At 34.4% G+C, this 24,475-nt stretch overlaps 5 protein-coding genes and 1 pseudogene across 12 annotated transcripts; 2 read left to right on the top strand and 4 right to left on the bottom strand.

The window, feature by feature from the left end:
- Positions 1 to 90: 90 nt before the first annotated feature.
- Positions 91 to 2,575, bottom strand: LOC149492281 (protein DETOXIFICATION 40-like; annotated as a pseudogene). Its single transcript, XR_016318846.1, has 7 exons — positions 2,501 to 2,575; positions 1,935 to 2,419; positions 1,653 to 1,709; positions 1,313 to 1,550; positions 1,100 to 1,218; positions 945 to 1,031; positions 91 to 615 (listed from the first exon to the last, which is right to left on the bottom strand). The product of XR_016318846.1 is annotated as a protein DETOXIFICATION 40-like (transcript).
- Positions 2,410 to 5,025, bottom strand: LOC105649342 (protein DETOXIFICATION 40). The gene is made up of 7 exons (XM_089716558.1): positions 4,708 to 5,025; positions 3,985 to 4,616; positions 3,854 to 3,910; positions 3,520 to 3,758; positions 3,187 to 3,305; positions 3,006 to 3,092; positions 2,410 to 2,930 (listed from the first exon to the last, which is right to left on the bottom strand). The coding sequence occupies exons 1-7, from the start codon at positions 4,981 to 4,983 to the stop codon at positions 2,865 to 2,867; spliced, it is 1,476 nt and encodes a 491-aa protein (XP_089572684.1). The 5' UTR covers positions 4,984 to 5,025; the 3' UTR covers positions 2,410 to 2,864.
- Positions 5,026 to 5,996: 971 nt separating this feature from the next.
- LOC105649343 (protein DETOXIFICATION 40) lies at positions 5,997 to 9,071 on the bottom strand. 5 transcript variants are annotated; one of them, XR_016318964.1, is made up of 8 exons: positions 8,704 to 9,071; positions 7,927 to 8,558; positions 7,649 to 7,705; positions 7,308 to 7,546; positions 7,091 to 7,209; positions 6,937 to 7,023; positions 6,319 to 6,442; positions 5,997 to 6,233 (listed from the first exon to the last, which is right to left on the bottom strand). XR_016318964.1 is itself a non-coding variant. In XM_089716675.1 (8 exons), the coding sequence occupies exons 1-7, from the start codon at positions 8,998 to 9,000 to the stop codon at positions 6,377 to 6,379; spliced, it is 1,497 nt and encodes a 498-aa protein (XP_089572801.1). In that variant the 5' UTR covers positions 9,001 to 9,071; the 3' UTR covers positions 5,997 to 6,233; position 6,376. The 5 variants fall into 5 exon arrangements, 3 of the variants coding, with proteins under 3 accessions (XP_089572801.1, XP_089572800.1, XP_089572799.1); XR_016318963.1 differs by having other exon boundaries at positions 5,997 to 6,230; XM_089716675.1 differs by having other exon boundaries at positions 6,376 to 6,442.
- A 1,413-nt stretch (positions 9,072 to 10,484) lies between these two features.
- Positions 10,485 to 15,374, bottom strand: LOC105649341 (putative GPI-anchored protein At1g61900). Of its 3 annotated transcripts, none has more exons than XR_016318924.1 (9): positions 15,287 to 15,358; positions 14,997 to 15,074; positions 13,741 to 13,905; positions 13,036 to 13,641; positions 12,284 to 12,529; positions 12,148 to 12,214; positions 11,714 to 11,857; positions 11,541 to 11,585; positions 10,485 to 10,928 (listed from the first exon to the last, which is right to left on the bottom strand). XR_016318924.1 is itself a non-coding variant. In XM_012235964.4 (9 exons), exons 2-9 carry the CDS (start codon positions 15,064 to 15,066, stop codon positions 10,858 to 10,860), a joined length of 1,359 nt encoding a protein of 452 aa, XP_012091354.1. In that variant the 5' UTR covers positions 15,067 to 15,074; positions 15,166 to 15,374; the 3' UTR covers positions 10,485 to 10,857. The 3 variants fall into 3 exon arrangements, 2 of the variants coding, with proteins under 2 accessions (XP_012091354.1, XP_012091353.1); XM_012235964.4 differs by having other exon boundaries at positions 12,148 to 12,159; positions 15,166 to 15,374; XM_012235963.4 differs by having other exon boundaries at positions 12,148 to 12,159; positions 15,287 to 15,353.
- Positions 15,375 to 18,999: 3,625 nt separating this feature from the next.
- On the top strand, positions 19,000 to 19,686 carry LOC149492280 (uncharacterized). The gene has a single exon (XM_089716554.1). The coding sequence runs from the start codon at positions 19,075 to 19,077 to the stop codon at positions 19,465 to 19,467; it is 393 nt and encodes a 130-aa protein (XP_089572680.1). The 5' UTR covers positions 19,000 to 19,074; the 3' UTR covers positions 19,468 to 19,686.
- A 1,405-nt stretch (positions 19,687 to 21,091) lies between these two features.
- LOC105649340 (uncharacterized) lies at positions 21,092 to 23,724 on the top strand. The gene is made up of 2 exons (XM_012235962.4): positions 21,092 to 21,693; positions 22,336 to 23,724. Exons 1-2 carry the CDS (start codon positions 21,265 to 21,267, stop codon positions 23,479 to 23,481), a joined length of 1,575 nt encoding a protein of 524 aa, XP_012091352.1. The 5' UTR covers positions 21,092 to 21,264; the 3' UTR covers positions 23,482 to 23,724.
- Positions 23,725 to 24,475: the final 751 nt, after the last annotated feature.

The raw sequence follows: 24,475 nt of genomic DNA, 5'->3' as shown, positions 1-24,475 counted from the left end.
ATTTTCTTGCCGGAAAATCAATTAGTTTGAACTTAACAAGGCTTTAGTTAGTACTACAAAATACTCATCCAATGAGAAAAAGAAAATGAATTGAGTGAATGAGAGGTAGTGGATTCTTATTAGATCACGAAACCCTAATGAGATATGATCCCACCAACAAATACTAGGCCACGTGGTTCAACAAATGGTGGGCCAGTGGGCCTTACCCACCCACTATGTTACAAGTCAACACATGCATCAACATTATTTGCAGTCTGCCGCAATACGGCATTCAAACTTTCTAGTTTCTACACAAAGCAGCTCACCTGCTTGTCCTTCATCTATGGGCCAACTTCAATCTCACCCACCCTACATCTATCAAGAACGAAGAAGACGATCCTTTTTCAATCCTATGCTCTTCTTCGGCAAAGAATTCAAATTTTAAATATTTATTGTCAACTATCGTTTCAAAATATATTCCAAACATATGAATTGAAATGAATTTTTCCACAGTTTTTTGAACAAATTCTTCATGGAAACAGCTCTACACAAGAAATGAATATTAGTACTCTAGCTCTCCCGAAGGGACTCCTTTCTGTCTTGCCATTTCTTCAACCTATCATTTGCTTTCTCCACCTGAAAATTTTGTGAGAGTGAGACACGAAGAAAGGAAATAAAAAGAGCATCGGGGAAAAAAAAGACGGGTTTGGAGTAAAGGACAGATTGGGGTTGGTGAGCGACCATTATTTTGGGCGATGACGAGGTTTGAAAGAAAGCATGGACAATAGTCTATGCTTAATAGATTACCCTTTCCCTACCTAATCAACCATCAATGTCAGGGAATGGACAATCACATCCAAACTTTCGTATTGTCTCCATATTTATATGAGAATGAATATTTATCTATTTTTAAAATATAACTATTGTTTTGAAATTTTAGATTTATGAAATGAGAAAGAATTTACCTCTTGATTCCAATTTGTTCGATATGTAACCCATGTCAAAATAATAGTTTGCAGGAACGTGCCTCCAATCATTCCAGACCGTAATCCCTACAAATTAGAAACTAATTAATTTCTAACAAACAATAAAATGTTAAGTAATGTAAAATTATTGGTACCTTGGTACCCAGATTGAACTTGAAGCCAAGAAGAACCCCTACTGGGACTCCAACCAGGTAATAACACCCAACATTTACATACGCCACAAATGCTTGCCATCCACATCCAACAGCCACCCCTTCATTTTTATTTTTTTAATAAGATAAAAATAAGTTGAAAATTCATACAAATATATTAGTTGTTCTGTTAGCTGTTAATTGAATATTAATTACCAGATAAAACAGGCTGAATGCCGTTGAGGATTAGAGTAAGAGCCAATAAGGGACTCAGATCGGCCACTGCTTTAGAAACAACTTCAACTTCTGTGAAAGCGTAGCTGAGGTAGTTACGGAGTGCCATCACAATGATGGCTGCAACTACAGAAATAAGGAAAGAAGATGTTTCACCACTATAACTGAAAATTCTGCTGATTTTGGATGTCCTGCTCCTAACTCATTGCTCACTCTCACACTGCACTTTTATCAAATTAACAACAATCAGGTGCCAAATGAAAATTTTGAGCAATTATACTATGCAGAAGAATTGAACAAGAATGGGTATAAAGTAACTAACCTAGCAGCAGCGTTAAATCCAACTGAAATCATATAAACCCATCCACTTATCGTCATGCTGCAAACAGAATTAAATTAATTAATTGAGGGTAAGGTCTAAACACAACTCAATTTGAACCGTCTAGCTCCAAACAGGGTTCAAACAAGCAAATATAGTCAATTAGTCAAAACTGACAGTAGTCAGAGTTCAGTGGGCATACAGCATATGATGACACTGGTGATTATAGACCAAAACAAAAAAAAAAACAAAAAAACTCATGTGTATCTAGAAAGAACAACGTACCAGACAGAGAGAGAATCCAAGGCAATCTGTGGATTTGGAAGCAACCCAGCAATCAACACCAAAACTTGATAGTACCAAGTCTCCAAACACAACATGATAGCCGATGCTGCTGACAATTTAAAGAAACCCCAAAGACCAAAAAAAGCCTGAATGCTAAAACCAGACCATGTTTTCTTACACCTTTTGCTCATTACAATGTAAGCAAACTGAGCCAACACAATCACCCACCAAGAAAAACTGAGTATTAATGATGCGCCTAACAAGCCCCAGTTGAACTTGAACACTCCTAGCCATGTAATGAACAAGTGCACAAAAAGCGTAGCCAGTGCTATGTACGCACTTGGTTTGACCATGCTTTGTGCTTGTAAGAATTTTTGTACGGGAAAGTTAGCGGCATAAGCGAAAATTTGAGGGATCAGCCCGTAAACGAAAAGTGCAGCAGCAGACGCTATGTCGTTTGGTTCGCCTAGCTCAATCCACAGAGACTTTCATAAAAAATGGGTCGGACAAAAAAAGCCCGTCTTAAAAACGGACCTCAATTTTTGTATCTTTAGTTGCCAGCTTGCCGTTGCGCCTGTTAAAGAGAAATATAGTTGCGGCGGCTGATATGGGCAGGACAGGTTTTTGGTAAGCACATGCATAAGTCTGGATTCTGAACCTCTGCTTTTAGTTTTAGGCAAAAAGGTTTCCGATAGCAACAACTTGCTATTTTAATGCCTCCCAAATCAGATTTTTTTTTTTTTTCACCCACAACGTATAATTACTTTTTACCTTAAAATTTATCCAAAAGTTCATTCAAGAAAAGACTTATTTATATCCTGTATCGACTCATTTATACACTAAATTAATTACAAAGAGTTGCTTATGCCGACCATTCAAAAAAATTAAAAATGCACAAAAACGAACTCCATTACACATACAAATCAAACACTATTTGTCCAAAAGTGGCTCCTCCTTCTCCTCCCATGCGTTGAGTCTATTTTTGGCAATTTCCACCTGATAATTTCAAAATTAAAATAGTTAAAAACAAAAATATGGTCATTTCACAATTTCTAAATTACCAATATTTACCTCTTTATCCCAATCAGTTCTGTAGGTGACCCACAGCAGAATTATTGTCTGCAAGAAAGTACCTCCTATCATTCCTGACCATATTCCCTACAAATGCAACAAATTCAAAGCTGGGTTAGGGTTCTTAATTTTAGGCACTTAATTATCTAAATTAACAAGATTAATGGAAGTATAATAATACCTTGGCACCAAGGTCAAACACAAAGCCAAGAATGGCTCCCAATGGAACTCCAATAAAGTAATAACATCCTACATTAACATAAGCCACAAAAGCTTGCCATCCGCATCCAACAGCCACACCTTTCACAATTCAAACATTCAAAATCAATAAGTTATTATATATTGTCTGATAATAAATTGCTACAAATTATGATATTCTCCCTCTATTCTCAAATATTTATTACATTTGAATTTTTACATTCCTTAACAAAATTATTCAATTCGAGTGAATTGATTATATTATTGTTAGCTCGTGTAAATGAAAGAAGAAGTTAAAAATATATTAATATCTTACCAGACAAAACAGGTTGAACACCGTTGAGAATGAGAGTAATAGCCAAGTAGGGAGTGAGTTCAGAGACTGCTTTAGCAACAACTTCACCTTCAGTGAAACCATAGCTAATAACATCACGGAACACCAAAACAATAATGGCCGCGATCGCGGCAATTATAAAAGAAGATGAAGTCAGTACAATAACTGAAAATGCTGCTGATTTTGGATGCCCAGCTCCTAATTCATTGCTCACTCTCACACTGTTCTTGTTAATCATACAAAAAATTTGTTGGTTACTCGCAAAATTTAATAATTAAAACCAAACTGATCGTTAAGGCCATAATCAAATACAGACCTCGCAGCTGCGTTGAACCCAACAGAAATCATGAATACCCATACAGATATGGTCAGGCTGCAAGAAGAATTAAATCTCAAATTAATGAACATAATAAGATCAAATAAAGAGATAAAAGTTTAGTTAATTACCAAATAGAGAGAGCATCCAAAGCGACCTCAGCGTTCTTAAGCAGCCCAGCAATGAGAACTAAGACCTCAAAGTACCAAGTCTCTAAGCACAACATTACTGCAGAAGCAAGAGACAACTTGAAGAAGCTCCAGAGACCAGTAAAGGCTTGCCAGCTAAAACCTTTCCATGTGTGCTTACACCTTTTACTTGTTACAATATAAACAAACTGAGCCAAAACCATAAACCACCACGAGAAACTCAAAATCAAGGCTGCACCAAGCAAGCCCCAGTTAAGCTTGTATAATGCAACCCATGTCAATAACAAGTGCAATATAAGTCCAGCGAGTGATATATATGCACTTGGGGCTATTATGCTTTGTGCTTGCATGAATTTTTGTATTGGAAAATTGGCAGCATATGCAAAAATTTGAGGGATTAGTCCAAACACAAAAAGTTCTGCTGCTGTTGCTATGTCACTTGGTTCACCGAATAAAATCAAAATTGGCTTGCAAAACACATAGATCAACGTTAAAGGGATTCCAGTTGCCATTAACAGAACAGTTGATTTTTGCAAATATACTCCAAGCATTTCATATTTATGCGCTCCATATGCCTGTCCACATAGTGTTTCGACTGCACTTCCCATTCCAAGCTGCAATTTTTTTTTAAGAACAAAAAGAAGTTACACTCAATAAATTTAAAATTTTATTTAGTGGTTGAGTTAAGTTGACATATATACGTACCATGAGGCCATAGGCGAAAACTTGGATACCGGTGTTGCCAAGAGAAACGGCGGCGAGTTGAAGAGTACCGAGATGGCCACAGAAGATCTGAGTGGACATGGACACTACGCTATTAAGCAAATAGACTATTACTGCTGGAGCTGCAAGATAGAAGAGCAATTTCAGTTCAACCCATGTAGCTGATCTGAAGCGCTTAATAGGGCTCGAATTGGTGTCTGTTAGTATCTGTTCTAGCTCGGAGCTCACTCCTTCATGGCCGGAGTCTTGAGGACTCATTTTCTTTGCTTTTAAGTTGTCTGTCTCTAACTCAGGTCTGGAGAGGTAGCCAAAGCTTAGTCCTTCATTCCATGAAGTGGCAGTGCATTTAAAAGGGAAAAAACCTTTTAATTGGTTAATTAAAAGAAAGTAGGTGTGGTTACAATTATTGATGTGTATTAGCCAAAAAGAACAATTGACCCTTATAACCAATTATAAGTAGGAGATTTATTCTTAATTTGTGAAATAGAACTGCGTGAGCTCCTTTGTAGATTGTTAAAAAAAATTACTTATTATTGCTTTACGTTCTCATTTAATCCATTTATATTATATAATTCATTCCACAATTCAATTAAATTATATATATGGGTGCAGGTTTGTAGGGCAAAGATCGAAAATTTCACGTGCCAAAACATTTATTACATGCATGCATGCATTATGCTGCCTAAATATTTTTTTTTAATGGAAATTATTAAAACCTAATATTTCCCGCTTAAAATGGGTCAGGTCAAGATCCGGAAGTTAATGGTGTAAGTAACATGATTTTTCTCGATCGTTATTTCCATATCCATTAGGCTTTCTATATATTTTGCAAAATATAATACCATGAACTCGATGTTTAGTTGGAAGTAAGTTAACTAAGGAAGTGCAACTTTCTGAAAAGTGTATAAAATAATTTGTGTTCGGTTTGTATTATCAATTCTACTTCCTGAGAAGTAGATCGTTAAACTTTTCTTACACAAGAGAAGTAAATTCCTTAAATATGGGTAGGAAAGTTACACTTCACTAATTAAGTGCAGTGCATTTATCAATTTATAATATTATCTAAATTCACTCAAATTTATATTATGAATATTAATGTAATTTATAATTTGAGAATAATTTGCTTCTTAAGAAATTGAATTGCAAACCAAACACACGTAAATTATACCTTCTGGAAAATAATTTCGTTGTCGGAAAGTCAAGTATTTTGAACTTAACAAGGCTTTAGTTAGTACTACAAAATACTCATCCATTGAGAAAAAGCAAATGAATGAGTGAATGAGTGGATTCTTATTAGATCACGAAATCCTACTGAAATATGATCCTACCAACAAATAGCAGGCCGCGTGGTTCGACAAATGGTGGGCCAGTGGGCCTTATCCCATATTTTACAAGTCAACACACGCATCAACATTATTTGTAGTCTGTCGCAATACAGCATTCGAACTTTCTAATTTCTATCAAGAAAGAAGAAGACGATCCTTTGTCAACCTTCTGCTCTTCTTCTGCTAAGAATTCAAATTTTAAATATTTATTATAAACTATCCTTTCAAAATATATTCCAAAAATATGAATTGAAATGAATTTTTCCACATTTTTTGAACAAATTCTTCATGGAAACAGCTCTACACAAGAAATGAATATTAGTACTCTAGCTCTCCTGAAGGGACTCCTTTCTGTCTTGCCATTTCTTCAACCTATCATTTGCTTTCTCCACCTGAAAATTTGGAAAATTTACTTTCATTTGAAGTTTCCAATCTGTTGGAATAATATAGACTAGAATTTAAAAATAACATACCCATTATTTCAAAAATTATATATTAAAAAATAAAGATGTGAGACAGTGAGAGTGAGACATGAAGAAAGGAAATAAAAAGAGCATCGGGGAAAAAAGAAGACGGCTATGGAGTAAAGAGGAGAGATTGGGGTTGGTGAGCGACCATTATTTTGGGCGATGACGAGGTTTGAAAGAAGGCATGGACAATAGTCTATGCTTAATAGATTACCCTTTCCCTACCTAATCAAACATCAATGTCAGGGAATGTACAATCACATCCAAACTTTCGTATTGTCTCCGTATAACTTAAATAAAAAAGGTTGAGCGTGCTTTATTTATATTATAAATATAAATATGAGAATGAATATTTATCTATTTTTAAAATATAACTATTGTTTTGAAATTTTAGATTTATGAAATGAGATAGAATTTACCTCTTGATTCCAATTTGTTCGATATGTAACCCATATCAGAATAATAGTTTGCAGGAACGTGCCTCCAATCATTCCAGACCATAATCCCTACAAATTAGAAACTAATTAATTTCTAACAAACAATAAAATGTTAAGTAATGTAAATTATTGGTACCTTGGTACCCAGATTGAACTTGAAGCCAAGAAGAACCCCTACTGGGACTCCAACCAGGTAATAACACCCAACATTTACATACGCCACAAATGCTTGCCATCCACATCCAACAGCCACCCCTTCATTTTTTTTTTTTTTTAATAAGATAAAAATAAGTTGAAAATCCATACAAATATATATTATTTGTTTTGGTAGCTGTTAATTGAATATTGATTACCAGATAAAACAGGCTGAATGCCATTGAGGATTAGAGTAAGAGCCAAGAAGGGACTCAGATCGGCCACTGCTTTAGAAACAACTTCGCCTTCTGTGAAAGCGTAGCTGAGGTAGTTACGGAGTGCCATCACAATGATGGCTGCAACTACAGAAATAAGGAAAGAAGATGTTGTCACCACTATAACTGAAAATGCTGCTGATTTTGGATGTCCTGCTCCTAACTCATTGCTCACTCTCACACTGCACTTTTATCAAATTAACAACAATCAGGTGCCAAATGAAAATTTTGAGCAATTATACTATGCATAAGAATTGAACAAGAATGGGTATAAAATAACTAACCTAGCAGCAGCGTTAAATCCAACTGAAATCATATAAACCCATCCACTTATCGTCATGCTGCAAACAGAATTAAATTAATTAATTGACGGTAAGGTCTAAACACAACTCAATTTGAACCGTCTAGCTCCAAACAGGGTTCAAACAAGCAAATATAGTCAATTAGTCAAAACTGACAGTAGTCAGAGTTCAGTGGGCATACAGCATATGATGACACTGGTGATTATAGACCAAAACAAAAAACAAAAAAAATTCATGTGTATCTAGAAAGAACAACTTACCAGACAGAGAGAGAATCCAAGGCAATCTGTGGATTTGGAAGCAACCCAGCAATCAACACCAAAACTTGATAGTACCAAGTCTCCAAACACAACATGATAGCGGATGCTGCTGACAATTTAAAGAAACCCCAAAGACCAAAAAAAGCCTGAATGCTAAAACCAGACCATGTTTTCTTACACCTTTTGCTCATTACAATGTAAGCAAACTGAGCCAACACAATCACCCACCAAGAAAAACTCAGTATTAATGATGCGCCCAACAAGCCCCAGTTGAGCTTGAACACTCCTAGCCATGTAATGAACAAGTGCACAAAAAGCGTAGCCAGTGCTATGTACGCACTTGGGTTGACTATGCTTTGTGCTTGTAAGAATTTTTGTATGGGAAAGTTAGCGGCATAAGCGAAAATTTGAGGGATCAGCCCGTAAACGAAAAGCGCAGCAGCAGACGCTATGTCGTTTGGTTCGCCTAGTAAGATTAATAAGGGTTTGGAGAAGACATAAAGCAGAGTTAGAGGGATGCTTGCTGCCATTAGAAGAACTGTTGATCTTTGGAGATAAATGCCTAGCATTTCGTATTTGTGTGCTCCATATGCTTGCCCACAAAGGGTTTCCACTGCACTTCCCATTCCAAGCTGCATATAGGCAGATATTATATATACATGCATATCTTTTTAATCTCAAGATCTTTATAAATTGGCTTTTCTTGTATAAAAATCCCAAAAATGATAAAACGAAGATCCAATAAACCCTTCATATTCAAAGATTTTAAGTACGTACCAGTAGACCATAGGCAAAGATTTGGATGCCAGTGTTTCCAAGAGAGACAGCAGCAAGCTCAAGATTTCCAAGATGGCCCACAAATATTTGTGTGGACATGGAGACCACATTATTGAGCAAATAAACTATCACCGCAGGACCTGCAATCCGGAATAGCAATTTCAGTTCAACCCATGAGGCTAATTGGATTCTTGTAAAACTCGATGTTTCTGTATCTGTTAGTATTTCTTCAAGCTCTGAGTTCACTCCTTCATGCCCTGACTTGAAGCTTTCTAGCAATGGCTGCTGAGAGCTCATTGTTAATTTCTTCTTTTGAGCTGTCCAATTCTCACTCGGTTGTGAATCTATATATAGTTAGTTTTTGTCTTCTTAGTATTAATTATCTATGATATATATATGCCAATTTTCATTTTGTGGTACTTGGAGTTTCCAAAATAATGTAACAGGAAAAATATAAAAATGGTATGAAGGAAAAAGATAAAAAAAAAATTAAATAGCATTGACTCTTTAAATTTAATTAAGAAGATAAACAAAAAATTGAGGACGCAACTTGACTGTCTTTTTCTTGGTGGCCGTATCACAGAAACGTATTTCAATTTTGTTTCGTCCATATTGATTTGTCTGCATATAAATAATTTTCCAAGAAAAGTTTTCTTTGTGTTTCCAGCATTTTATTTTCTGGGAATATTTAATTGCCACACCTTTTATGATCGTTATGCGCACTCTTTCATTTATTGTATATTATAATCAAAAAATATATAACAATTCTTAATTTGCATGAAAAAATATGTGTATGCAGCAAATAATATTTGTGTATGAATGCATGAACCTGAATTCTTAATTTGGCCTTCTAGAAGAAGATAAGTTTTTTTTTTTCCTTTTTGGCTTTTATTTTTGTAATGGACAGTATAAATTGATGTTTATATATAAAATAGAACAGTATCGAACGTAGGCAAGTCTTTTATTTTCATATATTATATATAGATAATTATGTATTAATTACAGTTGGCGTATCTAGAAAAAGAGTGTTAACTTATTATTAATGTTATGTGCATTCAATGTTTTTTTTATATATTTTTCCTAAAAAGTTATTAGAATTCATTGTCATGGACATACTTGATAGTGACGTATTTGGAAATTACAGAATTGTTCCCAAACAATGCTGCGGAGAATTTTCCTATTTTTGGTGGAAAATACGTAATCACGTACGACAGATATCTAACACGAATAATTTGGTCTATGTAATAATTATTATTAATTTTTTACAACGTAAATTCTCCTGAACTAATCTTTTTATGGAGTAAAAATTAATTAAATTCAACGTGAATGGTAAAAACGGACACGAAGGGAAACACTTACCTAATTATAAATTAAAAAAAAAAAGGAAGAAAGGCAAATAGATCGACGGTCAGATTTGATATGATGAGGGAAATGGAGAAGCGAAATGATGATAGATGAGAAGAAAGGAAGGGGTAGCCCAGCACTTGCGTCATCTTGTTTGTTTGCATTGGATGATAATGATCCTTAATTAGCCAACTGCCACAAACAAAACAAGCCTGCGCGTAGGGTTTTAATCACTTCTCCAACTCACAATATTAAAAGGGTTTTAATCAAAATTTACCATTTTAAATCCCGAGAATAAAAATTAATTATTTTAATAATTATTAACTATGCCGTACCAGCATTTCATCAATAGTTAAAAGGAAGCGATATGAAATACGAATTATATATAATGTAGATTAAACAAAAATTAGATTCAGCAGCTGTACGAAATACGAATATGCAGGGCACGGTCAAATAGGTGACAATATTATATCCTTTTTTTTTTTTTTTTTTCAATTTTTCTACAAATGTCATATTTTGATTTCCCAGTGTTTCTTTACAAAAAGAAAAGAAAATTATTACACAGGCAAGCAAGAATCATGAATTAATACAATCAGACAGACAAACTTAACCTCACTTCAGGTTGAGACTTCAGGACTCTCCCAGGTACACTTTGATTAACAGGGGGTCAGACATGCAAAACCTCTTTTCACATTAGCTAAATCTGATTGAACTCATTCTACAACGACTGGCGAAATTGTATCACGCATGGAAACCTTCTCAATGTAGATATAAACGCAAGGTTATCTTCAACAAGGCACTACTACATGTCTATATTAGCATCATGAAGGCGAACGAGGCAGCAAACAGCACATAAACTATCAAATCTTCACTATACAAGCCTGTGAAAAATGAAATCCGAGTCAGGAAAGTTGCAATTCTAAAGTTGGTCCAAAATTGAAAAGGTCTCATTCCATTGGCTTCAAGTCCCCAGGCTAACTGGGGCATTTGAGGCATAGCTCACATATTTAGGCAGAGCTCCCTCCTCTCCAGACAGCAGATTTGAGAACGTTACGTGTGCAAAATGACAAAGCAGGGAAATGGGTTTTGAGTGAATTTTTATTTTTTTTCCAAAATACAGATGCTTCACACCATGGATATAAGTAATTTCAGAAACTTATCCACCTCATGTATTAGTCAAAGAAAATACTAGGTCAAAATACAGTGAACAAATATACTTGCATGCTCAATTCTTGCATACAAGTTCGATTTGTTGACTTGCAACTAACACTATACTAGTTCATGACACTCCACAAATAAAGAGGATCTAGTCCGTCTAGGAAGAAAGAAATCCTGCATGTCTCAAGTCTTAGAGGTACTGAGCACGGCTTTTAACAACCCTAGTACCTAAAACAGAAGTTCTACATACAAAGCATGAAAATATGATTCTGACTGACCAAGTTGTTAAAGTAAGGCAAAACGCATGAACAAAAGCTAAGTAGATATGTACTTACCACTTTGAGCTGATGCGGCTGCAGGAAGTGCTGGAATTTTCACAGCTGCAAATAACATAAGCCAAGTTACTGATATAACAATAAACTTAGAAGAGAGGACGCAGAGAAAATCTTCAAATAACAAAAATTAAACTCATTAGTCCAGTCCATAGTCTTTAACGAGTAAGACATACTTTTGTTGCATGATGATGCCGGTAATTGAGCTGAAGAGGGCCAAGGGGCAGGAATATTGTCATTCAGATCACAAATGAAGCCAATCCCCGAAGACTTGTCTAGTGTTGCATCAGAAGGCAAGCTTGGCAGAAGGCATCCAGACTCTACTCCCAAAAAATAAAATAATAAAAGAACAAGAACAAGAACAAGAATAGTGAAATAAACCACAAAATAAAATTCCATAAAAATGATAAATGAATGAAAACAAAGACAATAGTGCACCACCTAAGGTATTGTACGCAAATCTAGTCCTGTTCCTAATGCCACTCTAGATTATAGATTCTAATGCTGCATGCGTGTACACATACTCATACCCAGGTTCATTTTGTTGGCATGACAGAAAGAAAAAAGTTTGTGCATCAAGTATGTAGATGATTCTGTTACATATTCGTACCTTGCTTTGCAACTGATGTGTACAAATGTTGACAGCCAGTGTAAAATGGCAAAATGACAAAAGAATCCTGCATTAGTATCCACTTCAAAGCGGGAAAAAAAATAAAGGAAAAGGGGAAAGAAGAAAGAAAACTGACCTTGGAGTGAAAAATCCTTGAGGCTTATATGACAAAGGCTATAAATATTTCTGGTGATATTTGATTTCTGCAACTTCATTCCTAGAGTTGTAGCACAATCCAAAGCTTGCAAGTTGGTTATGAAGCTCTGCTTCTGCAAGTGAGACACATAGCTGTTCACGGCATGACAGCACTCTGTGGTGTTAAATATCCCATTCCCACAGCCTTTTGCAACATGACTCATGTCAGGGAAAACCAGAGGGCAAACTGAAGCAGAAAGCAGAAGATAAGAAAGAAAGGAATAAGCGACCAGGGGGTTAGTAAAAACAGAGCAATATACAAAAATTAAAGTGGCAAAGGTACGTGGAAGGAGATATTCTCTATAAAGAACTTAAGACACTACTAATACTCATACATCTAGAACAAATATAATGTACCTATGCCACCAATTCTGCATATGTATGGCACTGATGAGTCAGATGACTTCCTAATGGGGATTTTGCAAATACACAGTTAGTTGTATATCCAAAGAGGCAAAAAAAGTCAGTAGCATCCAGTATGCTTATGAATGTTAATTGATTTTCCTTCGCAGATACAGAAGTGATTTCAATATTGTGAAATTTCTTTAACAGAACAGTTAAATGATGATCTGAAAATAGCCAAATGCAGTGGTCAAAAGGCTCTCATCAGCCGAAGAAATGCCAACTATCTTGGCAATTTCTGACCATATAACAGATGAAGTCAGTTTTCTATACCCATATTTTCCAACTCACCTTTGTTGACATTGCAATTAGATAGTCCTCTGAGAACCTCCTTTGAACTACGAGGATCAAGTTTACTTGCCAACCACCGGAGGACAATATGTTTACAATCATTAACCCTAGTTGAGTGCTGAGGCAAACCATGGGCCTCATCCATGCTCAAGATTTCAGAAGCTTGTGATGCAATTCTTCCAGCTGCTTCTACTATTGCATTTTGACATACTTGGTCACAACATTCTTTCACAGGATCGATCTTCTCACAAGCAGCAAGAAGCTTGGACAAATCCACAGTGCTTTCGAACTCATTCACATCTTTAACAGGGCAAGACCCTTCAGTGAGATTTGATGGATGAATTGAGCATATTCTCTTAACATCAACTGAAGCACCTTGACCCACCAAAATTTGCTCAATATCCGAAAGGCAATACTTGGAAGCAGTCCCATTTAAAGCAAGCACGTTATTGTTTTTACTTGATTGGCCAATAAGAATTGCAACAGTTGCTTCCAGCTGTGGGCAACATATAACATTAGCCAGCAATGGCGCAAAAACGCCCCAGCAATCAATTGCTGTAATGCTCATCAAACTTTCAGCAGCAGTGAAGTTCAACGTACATAGTCCTAAAAGAAAGAGGTAAGGACCAAGTTCAAAGCATAATTGGGCATTTCAATTCAAATGACTTTGAAATTCTAATGAAACCAGGGTACAAAAAAGTAAACCTGATAATTTTGGTATAGAGCTGTTGGTAAAAGGTTGCAATGGAGAAGGTGCAAGAATAGGGAGAAAAGGCTGAGGAACTGCATTCGGTGCAATCTCAGGAAGAAAAGCATCCAATTTTCTGTCCATCAATGCAGAGCCTGTGACATGATGGTATTCATTCAGACCTACAGCAGAAGAATGGGTCACTATGATGATAACCGTAAAAATCACAATGTGCCATTGATTAATTGTAAACATTCCACATACATTATCAGGTTATTATAGTTTCAGAGCTAAATTCGATCATGAATGCACACAAGGATACACATTTTTTAAATTAAACATACAAATTATGTTGCATCACCACATTTCCACAAAGGTAAAAAGATCTTTCAACATCCACTGGAAATATAATAAACAATTGGAAACCAACTGACAATAAGAAAATCAGTGAGGGAATTCAAAAGGTAAATCCTTGGGTGTGATTGTTCACCATCCATGTATAACGGCACCAATTAGAACATTGGTTAAGTCGTGTTCCATGCACTAAAGTGCCTAAATAGGAAAATTTCAGGACTGGAACAAAAGTTCAATACTGTGAGACTTGCACATGTAACTTAGTAAGCAACTGAAGCATTAAATGGTGGCGTGCCTTGATAAAATGCTACATAGTGTTCACTATTCATTCTCCAACTGCTCCAGCCACATAAATCCATGAGAACTCTAACGTGTAAAATAGCAGATTATTAATAAAAATCTTACGAAAAGTCCAAACTGAGAGAAAATTTTGTTTATCAAATTGAATATCCTGAAACTTAAAAAAACCTTCTCTGCAAATTTTCATGGGTATGATAAAGGGAATCGAAACGGGTAAAACAAGAAGAATCAGTACTAAAACCAAGGTTAAGATACAATATATATAATTGCAAGTTAAAAATGTGAGAAGAAAAAGCGCAGGGCAAAAGGAGGAAACAAGTTAAAGTGCCAATGTACAAGGAGGAAACAAGTTAAAGTGCCAATGTACAAGGAGGAAACAAGTAATAATCAAATAATTCTCCACAAAATTCGCCAGAGCTTTAGGCAAAAACATTAATTATGACATTTCATAAAAACAATTGACACTAACACAGCATGGGGAGCCAAAAATACCAAAACCCAGTTATATTCAGTCGAAAACACAGCAATTTGAAAAATTAACCAACAGAGGTAAGGCATGGATCATGCTAAATTAGCAACACCCAGTAACAAAAACCGAAAATAAGAGCTGGGCACTCACTTAAAAGTAGCAGAAAAACCTCGAGAAGAATCATACTGGGACTAAAGTTGAGAGACACCCCTTCATTCATGCCTCCACCTTTATCACTCCCAAAAGAACAGAACAGTTAAAAAGAAAACCGCAAAATGACAAAGTTACCAATATAACAGATACGAAAAAAGATTGCTACTTTAAGAAGCTTGTGGCTTGAAACTCAGAATAATGTGGTGGGTATTTGAGAAAACAAATAAGAAAGAAGGCAAAGCCATGGATGAAACCCTGTCAAGTGGCGTGGGGACTAAGAGCAGTACCAGGACCAGCTGTAGTCTTCTGAAAGAGAGAGGAAAGGACCCACAGAGACATTAAAACTATGATATAATAGCACTAATACCATTAATGCCATGAATGGCCTTTTTCTCTATTTCTCGAGCAATACTAGCCGCTCGGCACGCGTGGCACGTGAGGAGGGAGGTCGCAGGTTCACATGTGTGGTTGTTTCACACATGTAAATGGTTACATGGCAGTTTGGGTAATAATCTGGAAATTAGTTGGTTGGTGTATTGTGGGTTCGGGATATTAAATTTTCTGGAGCATCATTTAAGAATTTGGCAGTTGTTTTGTTTTCTTTTCATTCTGCTACATTTTTCTGACTTTCGGCACTCTGCCCACACGCTTCTCAGGCCTAACCAAACCCAACGATTGCCTTTGGGCTTTCGACCGGCTTCTGGTTAATTCAAACTTATCTGGGCCAGGTTGAACTCAGACCGACCCAATTCAAGCCCATAAATGGTAATATATAAATACAAAACTATTATTACTAATATAAATCCATTTTTGAATAGAAACTACAAGTTATAGAAACTGTGGGGAGAGATTGGAATAAATCTGTAGTTGAATAAAAAAAATAGTTAATGGGTCAAAATTTTGAAATTGGATGTCTTATCTTCAAGAGAAAGATGCGGTCATAATCATGTGAATCATAAAGTTCATGTCTTCATGATGTGATCTTAATATGCATGTAAGAAGATTTTCTTTGTTTTTATTTTAATGGAGTGGAGAGAGAGAGAGAGAGAGAGAGAGAGAGAGATATGTAATGACAATAATAATAATAATAATAATTGAATTGTTGGACTTTGAAGGATAGCTTGAAAGTGAAAAATCCTTACAAGGAAGTCCTTAATTAATTAAATGTGAATATGATAAAAGATTACTGTAATTACCTGTATTATCGTAATACAACCGCAATGATCTTTTATATATATATATATATATATATATATATATATATATATATATATATATATATAATCAGGGTTCAGAAAGATATAATTTCATTTAAACAGAAGAGTATAAAGATTGATTTTTTATTTTTTCAATAAAATATACTTTTCAAAAATTAAAATCGTCTATCAGTGCAATGAACGATATATTAATGTAAATGCAATAATTTTAGTAAAGAAAGAGGAGATGAATGTTTTCGAGTCAAATAAGAAGAAGAACATCAGCATAATCTGAATTTGCTGCATGTACATGGACGTGGCAAAATCACAAAGGATAATGGAAGTAGAAATCGGTGCAAGAACAAGAAAGCTTCAATCTTGAATTTGCCTGTTTGACCAGCTTCCCATTATTACAATTGCATCTAGAATCCAGGCTGCAACTCACATGTTTCCTTTGTTTTATATATAGTTTCTTCAAGATTTTTTTTTTTTTACGTAATTAATTTTTTTAATATTATAAAAAAAAATTCAAACTTAAATTTATTGTCGGATTATTCATACAATTAATTATTTAAAAAAAACACTTTTTTTTCAGGAAAATTTAATTTTTTTATTTAAACATACTGCATTGAACTATTTCTAAATATAAATTTTGGCTTGTTAGATACTATATATATCTAATTTTTATTAACGTGTATAGAATTTGTTTCAACGACATTGACAATGAAGATATATAATTTTTTGCAAAGGATGTTGGCGATGATGTTAGTGATATTACCCAGATAGAGAAATAAATCAATAGAAAATAAAAAATATCTCCTTTGATCAAATTATTAATTGTAATTATGTGGCTGTCATGTCATAATACAAATTGATTAAAAAGATATTTATCTCGCACATGTATGGTTCAGTGATTCCCATATTTCAGTTGTTCAAGAAAACGATTATGTTAAATAGAAGCTATATATTTGTAATTGACAATTAATCAAATAAATAAATTGTAAACAGAAATAAAATTATTAAAAAATAAAAAATATCTTCAATGAGCAAATTATTAATTGTAATTATGTTATCTGTCTTGTCATAATGCAAATTGACTCAGAAGATTTTTATCTCGTATGTATATATAGTTCAAACAGTTGCATGTTTCAGTTGTTTAAGAAAGGATTAAGTTAATTATTAGAAGCAATACACAATTATGAATTCGCAATTGACAATTAATCTAATTAATTAATTAATTAATTATTCAATTGAAAAAGGTACATTTTGTGAAGCCTATGCTCCAGTTAAAAGAAATATTTTAAGTAAAATTTTTTTAATAATAACGATTCCAAAATTTAAACTCTTAACTTTATAAATAAAATTCTTCGAATTGTAATTTATCTTTATCGATGAATGAATTTTTAAATTTTGAATTAATTTTAATTGATGGATGGAATCAGTTAATCACCTTCAACTATTAACAATTGTTATCAGCAAATAATTGATATCAACGGTTGAACTAAACGAGTCTTTTAATTCTTCTTAAAACGATCTTTGCTAACTCAAAATTTTCAATCTTGAAATTAAAGCTTCCGTTTGTTGTATTTGATCATATGATTAATGAAATGTTAAAAATTTTATATGGAAAAGGTAGATGGACTGTCATATATTAAAAAAAATGTGGCTTTTAGAATCAAACTTCTGTTACGTATTGGCAGGAATCAACTCAACCACCGACTAGAGTAGATATATTACCCTTCTTTCTTTGTTACTTTGCTCAAGATTTCATTCTCTTAATTTTTCATTTAGCAACGGAAAAAAAAAATTAAGAAGGCTAGCTACTTAATTAATTAATTAATTTGCACGAGAATTGGGTTGAATTTGTTACTGTAATTACAAACAACGACATGGTTTAATGATAAATTTATGTACGATATAATAATAGATTCAGTTTCGAGTCTCATTTTTCAATATTTAAAAAAAAAAAAAAATCTCTAGTTATATAATATAAAGAGTTACTAATGATAATTAATTTTCATATTCCACCAATGGAAAAGATAGGTATTAATTGTATGAACAGAATAAATACATGCATGGTAGGAATGGAATACGTATGATCTAACAAATCCCCACGTGCGAGGTTGAAGATGGAAGGTGAAGAACAATTCTATATTACTCGTCAAAGATCCTTTTTTTTGCATAGTGTTCACACTTAATAGTTAACACTTACTTGTCTCAACCAAAAATGCCAGCTCATAATTTTATTCACAACAATATATTTATTTTATTTTATTTTATTTTTACAAATATATATCTCTATACTAGATATATTACTCTGTGTAATTTAACATTTTTTTTTTTTTGGCTTTATATTCACTCAATCAAAATATATTTTTCCTTTTTTAATTCATTTTGGAAATAGATATTTTCAGTAATATTTTTATATTTATAATTTATCATGTTTATTCTTCAATTCACGAGTCCACTAATATATTATACATTAAAAATTATTTTGCCTAATAACCTAGAAAAGTAAACCCTTAAACAAGGTATTTCTTACCTTTTTAGGCTTAATTAGCCAAAGCAAAGCAGCCAAGCCAAGTCTTTGCCTACCCTTCACATACATCACCGGCTTAAGCTGTAGAAGCCGAGCTTATGACGTCATCCTCCTCCACCACCTGGATTTTTTTGGTCAACTAACAGCCATCCATCTACACTGCCACCTCACCTGTAGTCCTACGTGGCTAATGTATTGTGAGCTTCCTGGAAAATAACAAAATAAAAAATATCCAGCCATTTCTCCCTCTCGTTTCTATATAAGCCGCAGCCTCTCCCAGCCCCAAAATCTCTGCACTTCCATTTCAAAAATACACATAAAGATTCTTTCATTATAAGAAATGGGAAATTGCTGTATTCATGGTTCGTCGTCTTCGGTGGTTTGGGCGGGGGACGACTGGGGTTCAGTGAGACCGGAGAAGAGTTTTCATCGTCGGAATCATAATACCATGATCATAGAAAAGCAGAGATTACTTGGTGAAGAAATGAGAGAATGGTTTAATTATAATCCAAATTTATCTTTGTCTTCTACAAGGGAGGTGAGGATTAAAATTACAAAGAAAGAGCTTGAAGAGTTAATGGCAAGAATTAACATGCAAGGTTTGACAATGGAACAAGTTCTTGCTAGCTTAATAAACTCTGCAGGTGATCACAGTAAATTTGAAATAATGGAGCATGATCATCATCACAGATCTTGGAAGCCAGCCCTGCAAAGCATTCCAGAGGTTAATTAGCTAATTAATATTTTAAATTTGTTGATTATGTCTGTAAATATATCTGTGTATTTCTGATTTTTTATCAGAACTTCATGAGCTGGTTATGTATTATATATTTGTTCATGACCTCTGGTGTTCTTGATTAATGAAAATCTTAGGAGGGTTTCCAATTTCAGGAGCATATTTTTCATGTACATCTCTTGATTTTAATGCACAGTTGTTCTCGTTTTGCTCTAATTACGTTTGTTATTGTGTAATTTTCACAACCATATAAATATATTCTAATTAGGTGTGTCTGAAAAAACCAAAGAATATAATAATGACCGGTCAAATTTATTCGTTTTAATATATTTTTTTTTAATTTTTGTTCGTTTTATTAGTTGCGTGGACCTTTAACAAGATTGGATTAAACCATTGTGGTCCAATCTGGATCTATCCAGTTCTAGTCTTTGGGTCCAAAAACAAATATAGAAATTTGAGATGTTTATATATATATGAGCAAATCTTGATACAATGAAAAAAGATTTAATTACACCTTAAACACATTTATTAGGTAAATTATTTTGATTAGTATTGTATATAGCGATAATTAAACAACAAATGACGATGTTGAATAAGTTATTTAGGAGATTTAAAAACTTTGACGAAGAAGAAACATGCAAGCATGTTGAATCACGAAGCAATCAACAGAAGAAAATGAAAAATTTTCTCAGGAATTAGGATAGTAAATGGTTACCCTTTTGGGGAAGTAACGTAACATGTTAGTAATATCTTATTTCTGTTTAGTTAAAATAGGAAAACCAACAAGAACTCACGCTTGCGTGAACCAGACCAATCTTATTACATTTTTGCTGGTTTTAGGGAATAGGTTTTGACGAAGACAATATAGGATTTGTTTGTGCATAATTAATACGAAGCCTAGAACATTTATCTCCCTGTCGTTACTTATTCAAAATCCAACAAGGTCTTTTACTAAAGAATTCGTAAAACGAACGACTTGTGGTTCCACGATCGACCACGACAGGTGAAGTTCGATGGTTGGTTCCCACAGTACGGGCCATGGCCTCTCTCTACCAAATTAGTAAATGATTTAACTTAATTAGCTAAACTCATCTTTCTAAACAATCATGGCTATTTTTATCTTATAATTTTCACAATTTCTTGCATGGGAGACAAACAGACAGTCGCTCGATCAGCTGTTGGCCTAATTATAGTAACCACTTCATCTGCTGCTGCAACCAATGCTGCTCATCATAGTTTCATAATTTCATAATTTCAGATGCTACTGTGCCATCTGTTTACCTCAATTCAATTACTTTCAGACCCTTTGAAAATTATGAATCAGTTTTTTTTTTTTTCTCTACCAATATTCCCGCAAATATTTAAAAATTAATTGTATTACCGATCAAATGTTGATTGATTCGAAGTATAAGCCACCTCAATTTAATTTCAGAAAAGTGCATTTTGCTAGGAGGGTTAAACACGCTCTTAGAGCTTAGGGGACTGTACAGAAATATCCCTCGCACCAATTTTTTTTTCTTTTTTCTTATAATTTTTGGTAAAAGGAAAAAGATATTTCAACCATGAATTCTTTTTAAAAAGAAGCGCAGGGCACGCGCGCAAAAATCAAATTATAAAGTACGTTGCCTCCGTCAAAGACTCCGTAATTGAAGCCTCTTTTGTGTTGTTTTGTTTCTTACAACACTCTCTGTTTCTAAAGGTGTCAGCGACGCCATCTCTTCAGTCTTAAGTCTTTAACACTACCTATTGAACTTCGAACGGCCACCACAGCACCAGCCAACTCTACGCCTTCGGATGAACTCTACCATCTTCCGTCGCCGGAAACACCAAGTTCCGGCAACTCCTCTCACGTCCTGGAAGTTCTATAGTTATGAAAACAGAAACAGAAACAAAATTCAGGTCCCATCTTCTGTCGCCGGGAGTGGAGGGACTGTGGTTGGACGGGGAGGTTTGAGGAGAAGGAAGGGCGGTGGTGGTGGTGGAAAAGTCGAGGTGTCAACTAGAAAACTCGCTGCCGGGATTTGGAGACTGTGGTTGGCTGCTGGGGTTTTAGAAGGTCCAGCATTTGGTGATGGTGGTGGTGGAAAAGTCGAGGTGTCAACTAGAAAACTCGCTGCCCGGATTTGGAGACTATGGTTGGCTGCTGGGGTTTTAGAAGGTCCAGCATTTGGTGCTGGAGGTTTAAGCTTCAAATGTGGAGCATGTAATAGTTTCGAAGCTGAGGTATGTGTTTTTTTTTTTTTTTAAATTTATTTCTGCGGCTTGTGTGAATGAATCAATATGGTTTTGTTAATTGAACTGCTTGGTTGCCTAGAAAGAGTCAGAAAACAAAACGATGCTCTGTTTTACTCCTAAAATTTTTTTCCTTTTATTTTAATTTTTTTTTCAATGGGTAAAACATGCATAGCAAGGTTTTATTTTATCATTTTTTTTAAATAAAAAGATTTCCCGGTTATCATTATTAGACTTGTTGAATTATATATATGGAGTATAAATAAACAATATGCTTAGCCAGTGCTACTTATCTTTGAACTCGATCATGACATGGGATATAAAAATTGGTTAAATAGATCAACTGAATTGAATTCTCAGGAAATTTTGGTTTCAAAACAAGGCTTCAGAGAAAAATGCTACAGAGATAATTGTTTTTAGTGCATTTAGAAAAAATTTTCCTCTTATTTTTATGTCTGCATTTATTGATTCTTATACAGCACAAATTCCTATTGCTTTTGAGAAATCATGAATAATCATGATGCATTTCAACTTTCAGATCACCACAGGATCTTACATAATGATATAATTTTGATGAATTTATGAAAATGGATTCACCGTGTCCATTAACAATTGTTACTGTTTGGGTTCCAGACTAAATTAATGAAAGCACAATTGCGCATCTACAAGCTTGAAACTGAGAACCAGTTGTTTCAAAAGAAAATCAAACACTTGGTGAGGAAGCTTGAAGAAGAAAGAATCTCAAGGAAAAGGAAAGAATATCAGAAAATTCTTGCAGTTATATATGATTTAAAGAATGAATTAAACAGGGAAAGGAAAAATCATCAAAGAATGGAAATTCTCAATTCTAAATTGGTCAATGAGCTTGCAGAGGTCAAATTGTCTGCAAAGCAGTTGAGGAAAGATTATGAGGAAAATAAAAGAGGCAGGAAATTAATGGAGGAAATTTGCAATGTACTAGCAAATAAAATTGCAGATGATAAAGTGAAAGCTGAAGCACTAAGGATAGAATCCATCAAAATGTGGGAAGAAATGGAAGAAGAAAGGAAAATGTTTCAGATTGCTGAGTGCTGGCGTGAAGAATGCTCACAAATGAAGCTTATTGAAGCAAAATTAGTTCTTGAAGATAAATACTGTCAAATGAACAAATTAATAGCAGAGCTTGAAGCTTTTCTAAGGTCAGGAAGTTGTAATTTGGGTGTGATTGAGTTAAGAGAAGTTGAGTTCATCAGACAAGCAGCTAAATCAATAAACATTAAAGAAATTAAGGAATTTTCTTATGTGCCCTCAAAATCAAATGATATATACTCTATTTTTCAAGAAGTTCAGCAAATTGAAACAAATCAGAGGATAGCAGAAATATGCAGAACTGGTGTTTCCAAAATCCTGAACTATTCAAATGGCTCTATTTACAGCAACAGTCACTTTGAAGAGGAAGCAGGAGACTGGGAATCTGTTTGGTATTCCCTGGAAGACAGTGATCCTTCTGTGAATGTGCCTAGTCATTGGCAGAGTGCAAGAGAATCAGAACAATCTGTAGAGAAGATACCTCCAATAGATAATGGTAATAGAAAGTTCATAAATGACATAATTTGCAGACAGAAGCCAACTTCTTTGAAAAGAAAGTACTGTGAACGCAGGCCAAAGCTCCTAAATTCTGCAGGGCAGTGGAGCTCAAACAACTCGGTAAATCCACACATTATTCAAGGAATTAAAGGATGCACTGAATGGCCGAAACACAATCAAAAGAATAGCTTCAAAGCCAAATTGGAAAGCTAGAAACCTCAATTTCGCTACCTTCTTAAAAAGAAGACTCAGAAAGAATCATATATACTTAATTTTCATTCAAACCATTACTTTAGGGAGTGAGTTCCATATATTCTTGCTTTGTCTTTGTAGGCCTTCAGTACATCATAAAGCAATATAGAAATTCATTTCCTGAAATAGCTTATATCAATCTTTGCTCATCTTTTTCTTTCTTACTGCGGATAATTTCCCAAGAAAAACCATTTTTGACTCCTATATCCAACCCCACAAACACAAGCATCTGTCTGCAGTTTTTTTACTGTGAAACATAAATTTCGGGTCTAATATGAAAGTGGAGATGGTATTAAAATCTTTTTGTGGATTAGTGATAAATGAAAGTTTATAGAGTAAATTAGAGATGCCAAATAAATCAATCAATTCCAAATAACTAAAAAGAATAGTGGTGATCAACTCCATGATTGAAACAGAAAGCATCCTGTTCAAGATGGACATATAACTTTAGCACCATAACCACAAAAGTTAAGGGTATTATGTCATTCCATGCAAGTGGGAGAAGCACATACAAAAGATGTCCTTGTTGTTTTTGGATCTAGTTTTGAGATTGAACCTGAAAACGACGTCACACTTGCTTAGAAGGTTCTCTATTATACATTCAGCTACAGGCCTACAGCTATTACAGCTCAAACTCAAACTTGTAATTATTATTCAAGATTTTTTTTAAAAAAAAAACGTAATATTACTCTGTACTATTTTTGCTTTTAGGACCATTCTTGAAGTAATTGGGTATTTGTCTTTCTAAGCACTTTGCATTGACTGAAACAACACAAAGAAATGCCTAGTACAAATTCTCCATCATGGAAGATTTTAATTAAAGAAACAGATTGGCCTGTCATTTAATTTCTCTGAGACAAATAAAGTACTTAGTTGAAAAAAAAACTCAAATTTTTCTTTAATAAATGACTATAGACGACTATGAGAACTTAAGCCCATTGGGCTCTTGTTGGAG

Source organism: Jatropha curcas, chromosome 11, assembly GCF_041381405.1.
Source record: "Jatropha curcas cultivar XTBG-Jc1 chromosome 11, XTBG_Jcur_1.0, whole genome shotgun sequence".
NCBI lineage: Eukaryota > Viridiplantae > Streptophyta > Magnoliopsida > Malpighiales > Euphorbiaceae > Jatropha > Jatropha curcas.
Note: the sequence above shows the minus strand (reverse complement) of the source record. Positions and strands in the feature narration are given on the sequence as shown.

What these genes read in the sequence shown, in the direction of transcription:
- LOC105649343 (XM_089716673.1), bottom strand. Translation starts at nt 9,000, where the DNA reads ATGAGCTCTCAGCAGCCATTGCTAGAAAGCTTCAAGTCAGGGCATGAA. An exon ending in GGATTTAACGCTGCTGCTAG is followed by an intron (nt 7,547 to 7,648) that starts GTTAGTTATTTT and finishes ATAAAAGTGCAG; the next exon opens with TGTGAGAGTGAGCAATGAGT. An exon ending in AGTTCAATCTGGGTACCAAG is followed by an intron (nt 7,024 to 7,090) that starts GTACCAATAATT and finishes TCTAATTTGTAG; the next exon opens with GGATTATGGTCTGGAATGAT.
- LOC149492280 (XM_089716554.1), top strand. Translation starts at nt 19,075, where the DNA reads ATGGGAAATTGCTGTATTCATGGTTCGTCGTCTTCGGTGGTTTGGGCG.
- LOC105649342 (XM_089716558.1), bottom strand. Translation starts at nt 4,983, where the DNA reads ATGAGTCCTCAAGACTCCGGCCATGAAGGAGTGAGCTCCGAGCTAGAA. An exon ending in GGGTTCAACGCAGCTGCGAG is followed by an intron (nt 3,759 to 3,853) that starts GTCTGTATTTGA and finishes TAACAAGAACAG; the next exon opens with TGTGAGAGTGAGCAATGAAT. An exon ending in TGTTTGACCTTGGTGCCAAG is followed by an intron (nt 3,093 to 3,186) that starts GTATTATTATAC and finishes TTGCATTTGTAG; the next exon opens with GGAATATGGTCAGGAATGAT.
- LOC105649340 (XM_012235962.4), top strand. Translation starts at nt 21,265, where the DNA reads ATGAACTCTACCATCTTCCGTCGCCGGAAACACCAAGTTCCGGCAACT. An exon ending in GTAATAGTTTCGAAGCTGAG is followed by an intron (nt 21,694 to 22,335) that starts GTATGTGTTTTT and finishes TTTGGGTTCCAG; the next exon opens with ACTAAATTAATGAAAGCACA.
- LOC105649341 (XM_012235963.4), bottom strand. Translation starts at nt 15,338, where the DNA reads ATGTCTCTGTGGGTCCTTTCCTCTCTCTTTCAGAAGACTACAGCTGGT. An exon ending in TAATTGCAATGTCAACAAAG is followed by an intron (nt 12,530 to 13,035) that starts GTGAGTTGGAAA and finishes TTTCTGCTTCAG; the next exon opens with TTTGCCCTCTGGTTTTCCCT. An exon ending in GGCATCATCATGCAACAAAA is followed by an intron (nt 11,586 to 11,713) that starts GTATGTCTTACT and finishes TGTTATTTGCAG; the next exon opens with CTGTGAAAATTCCAGCACTT.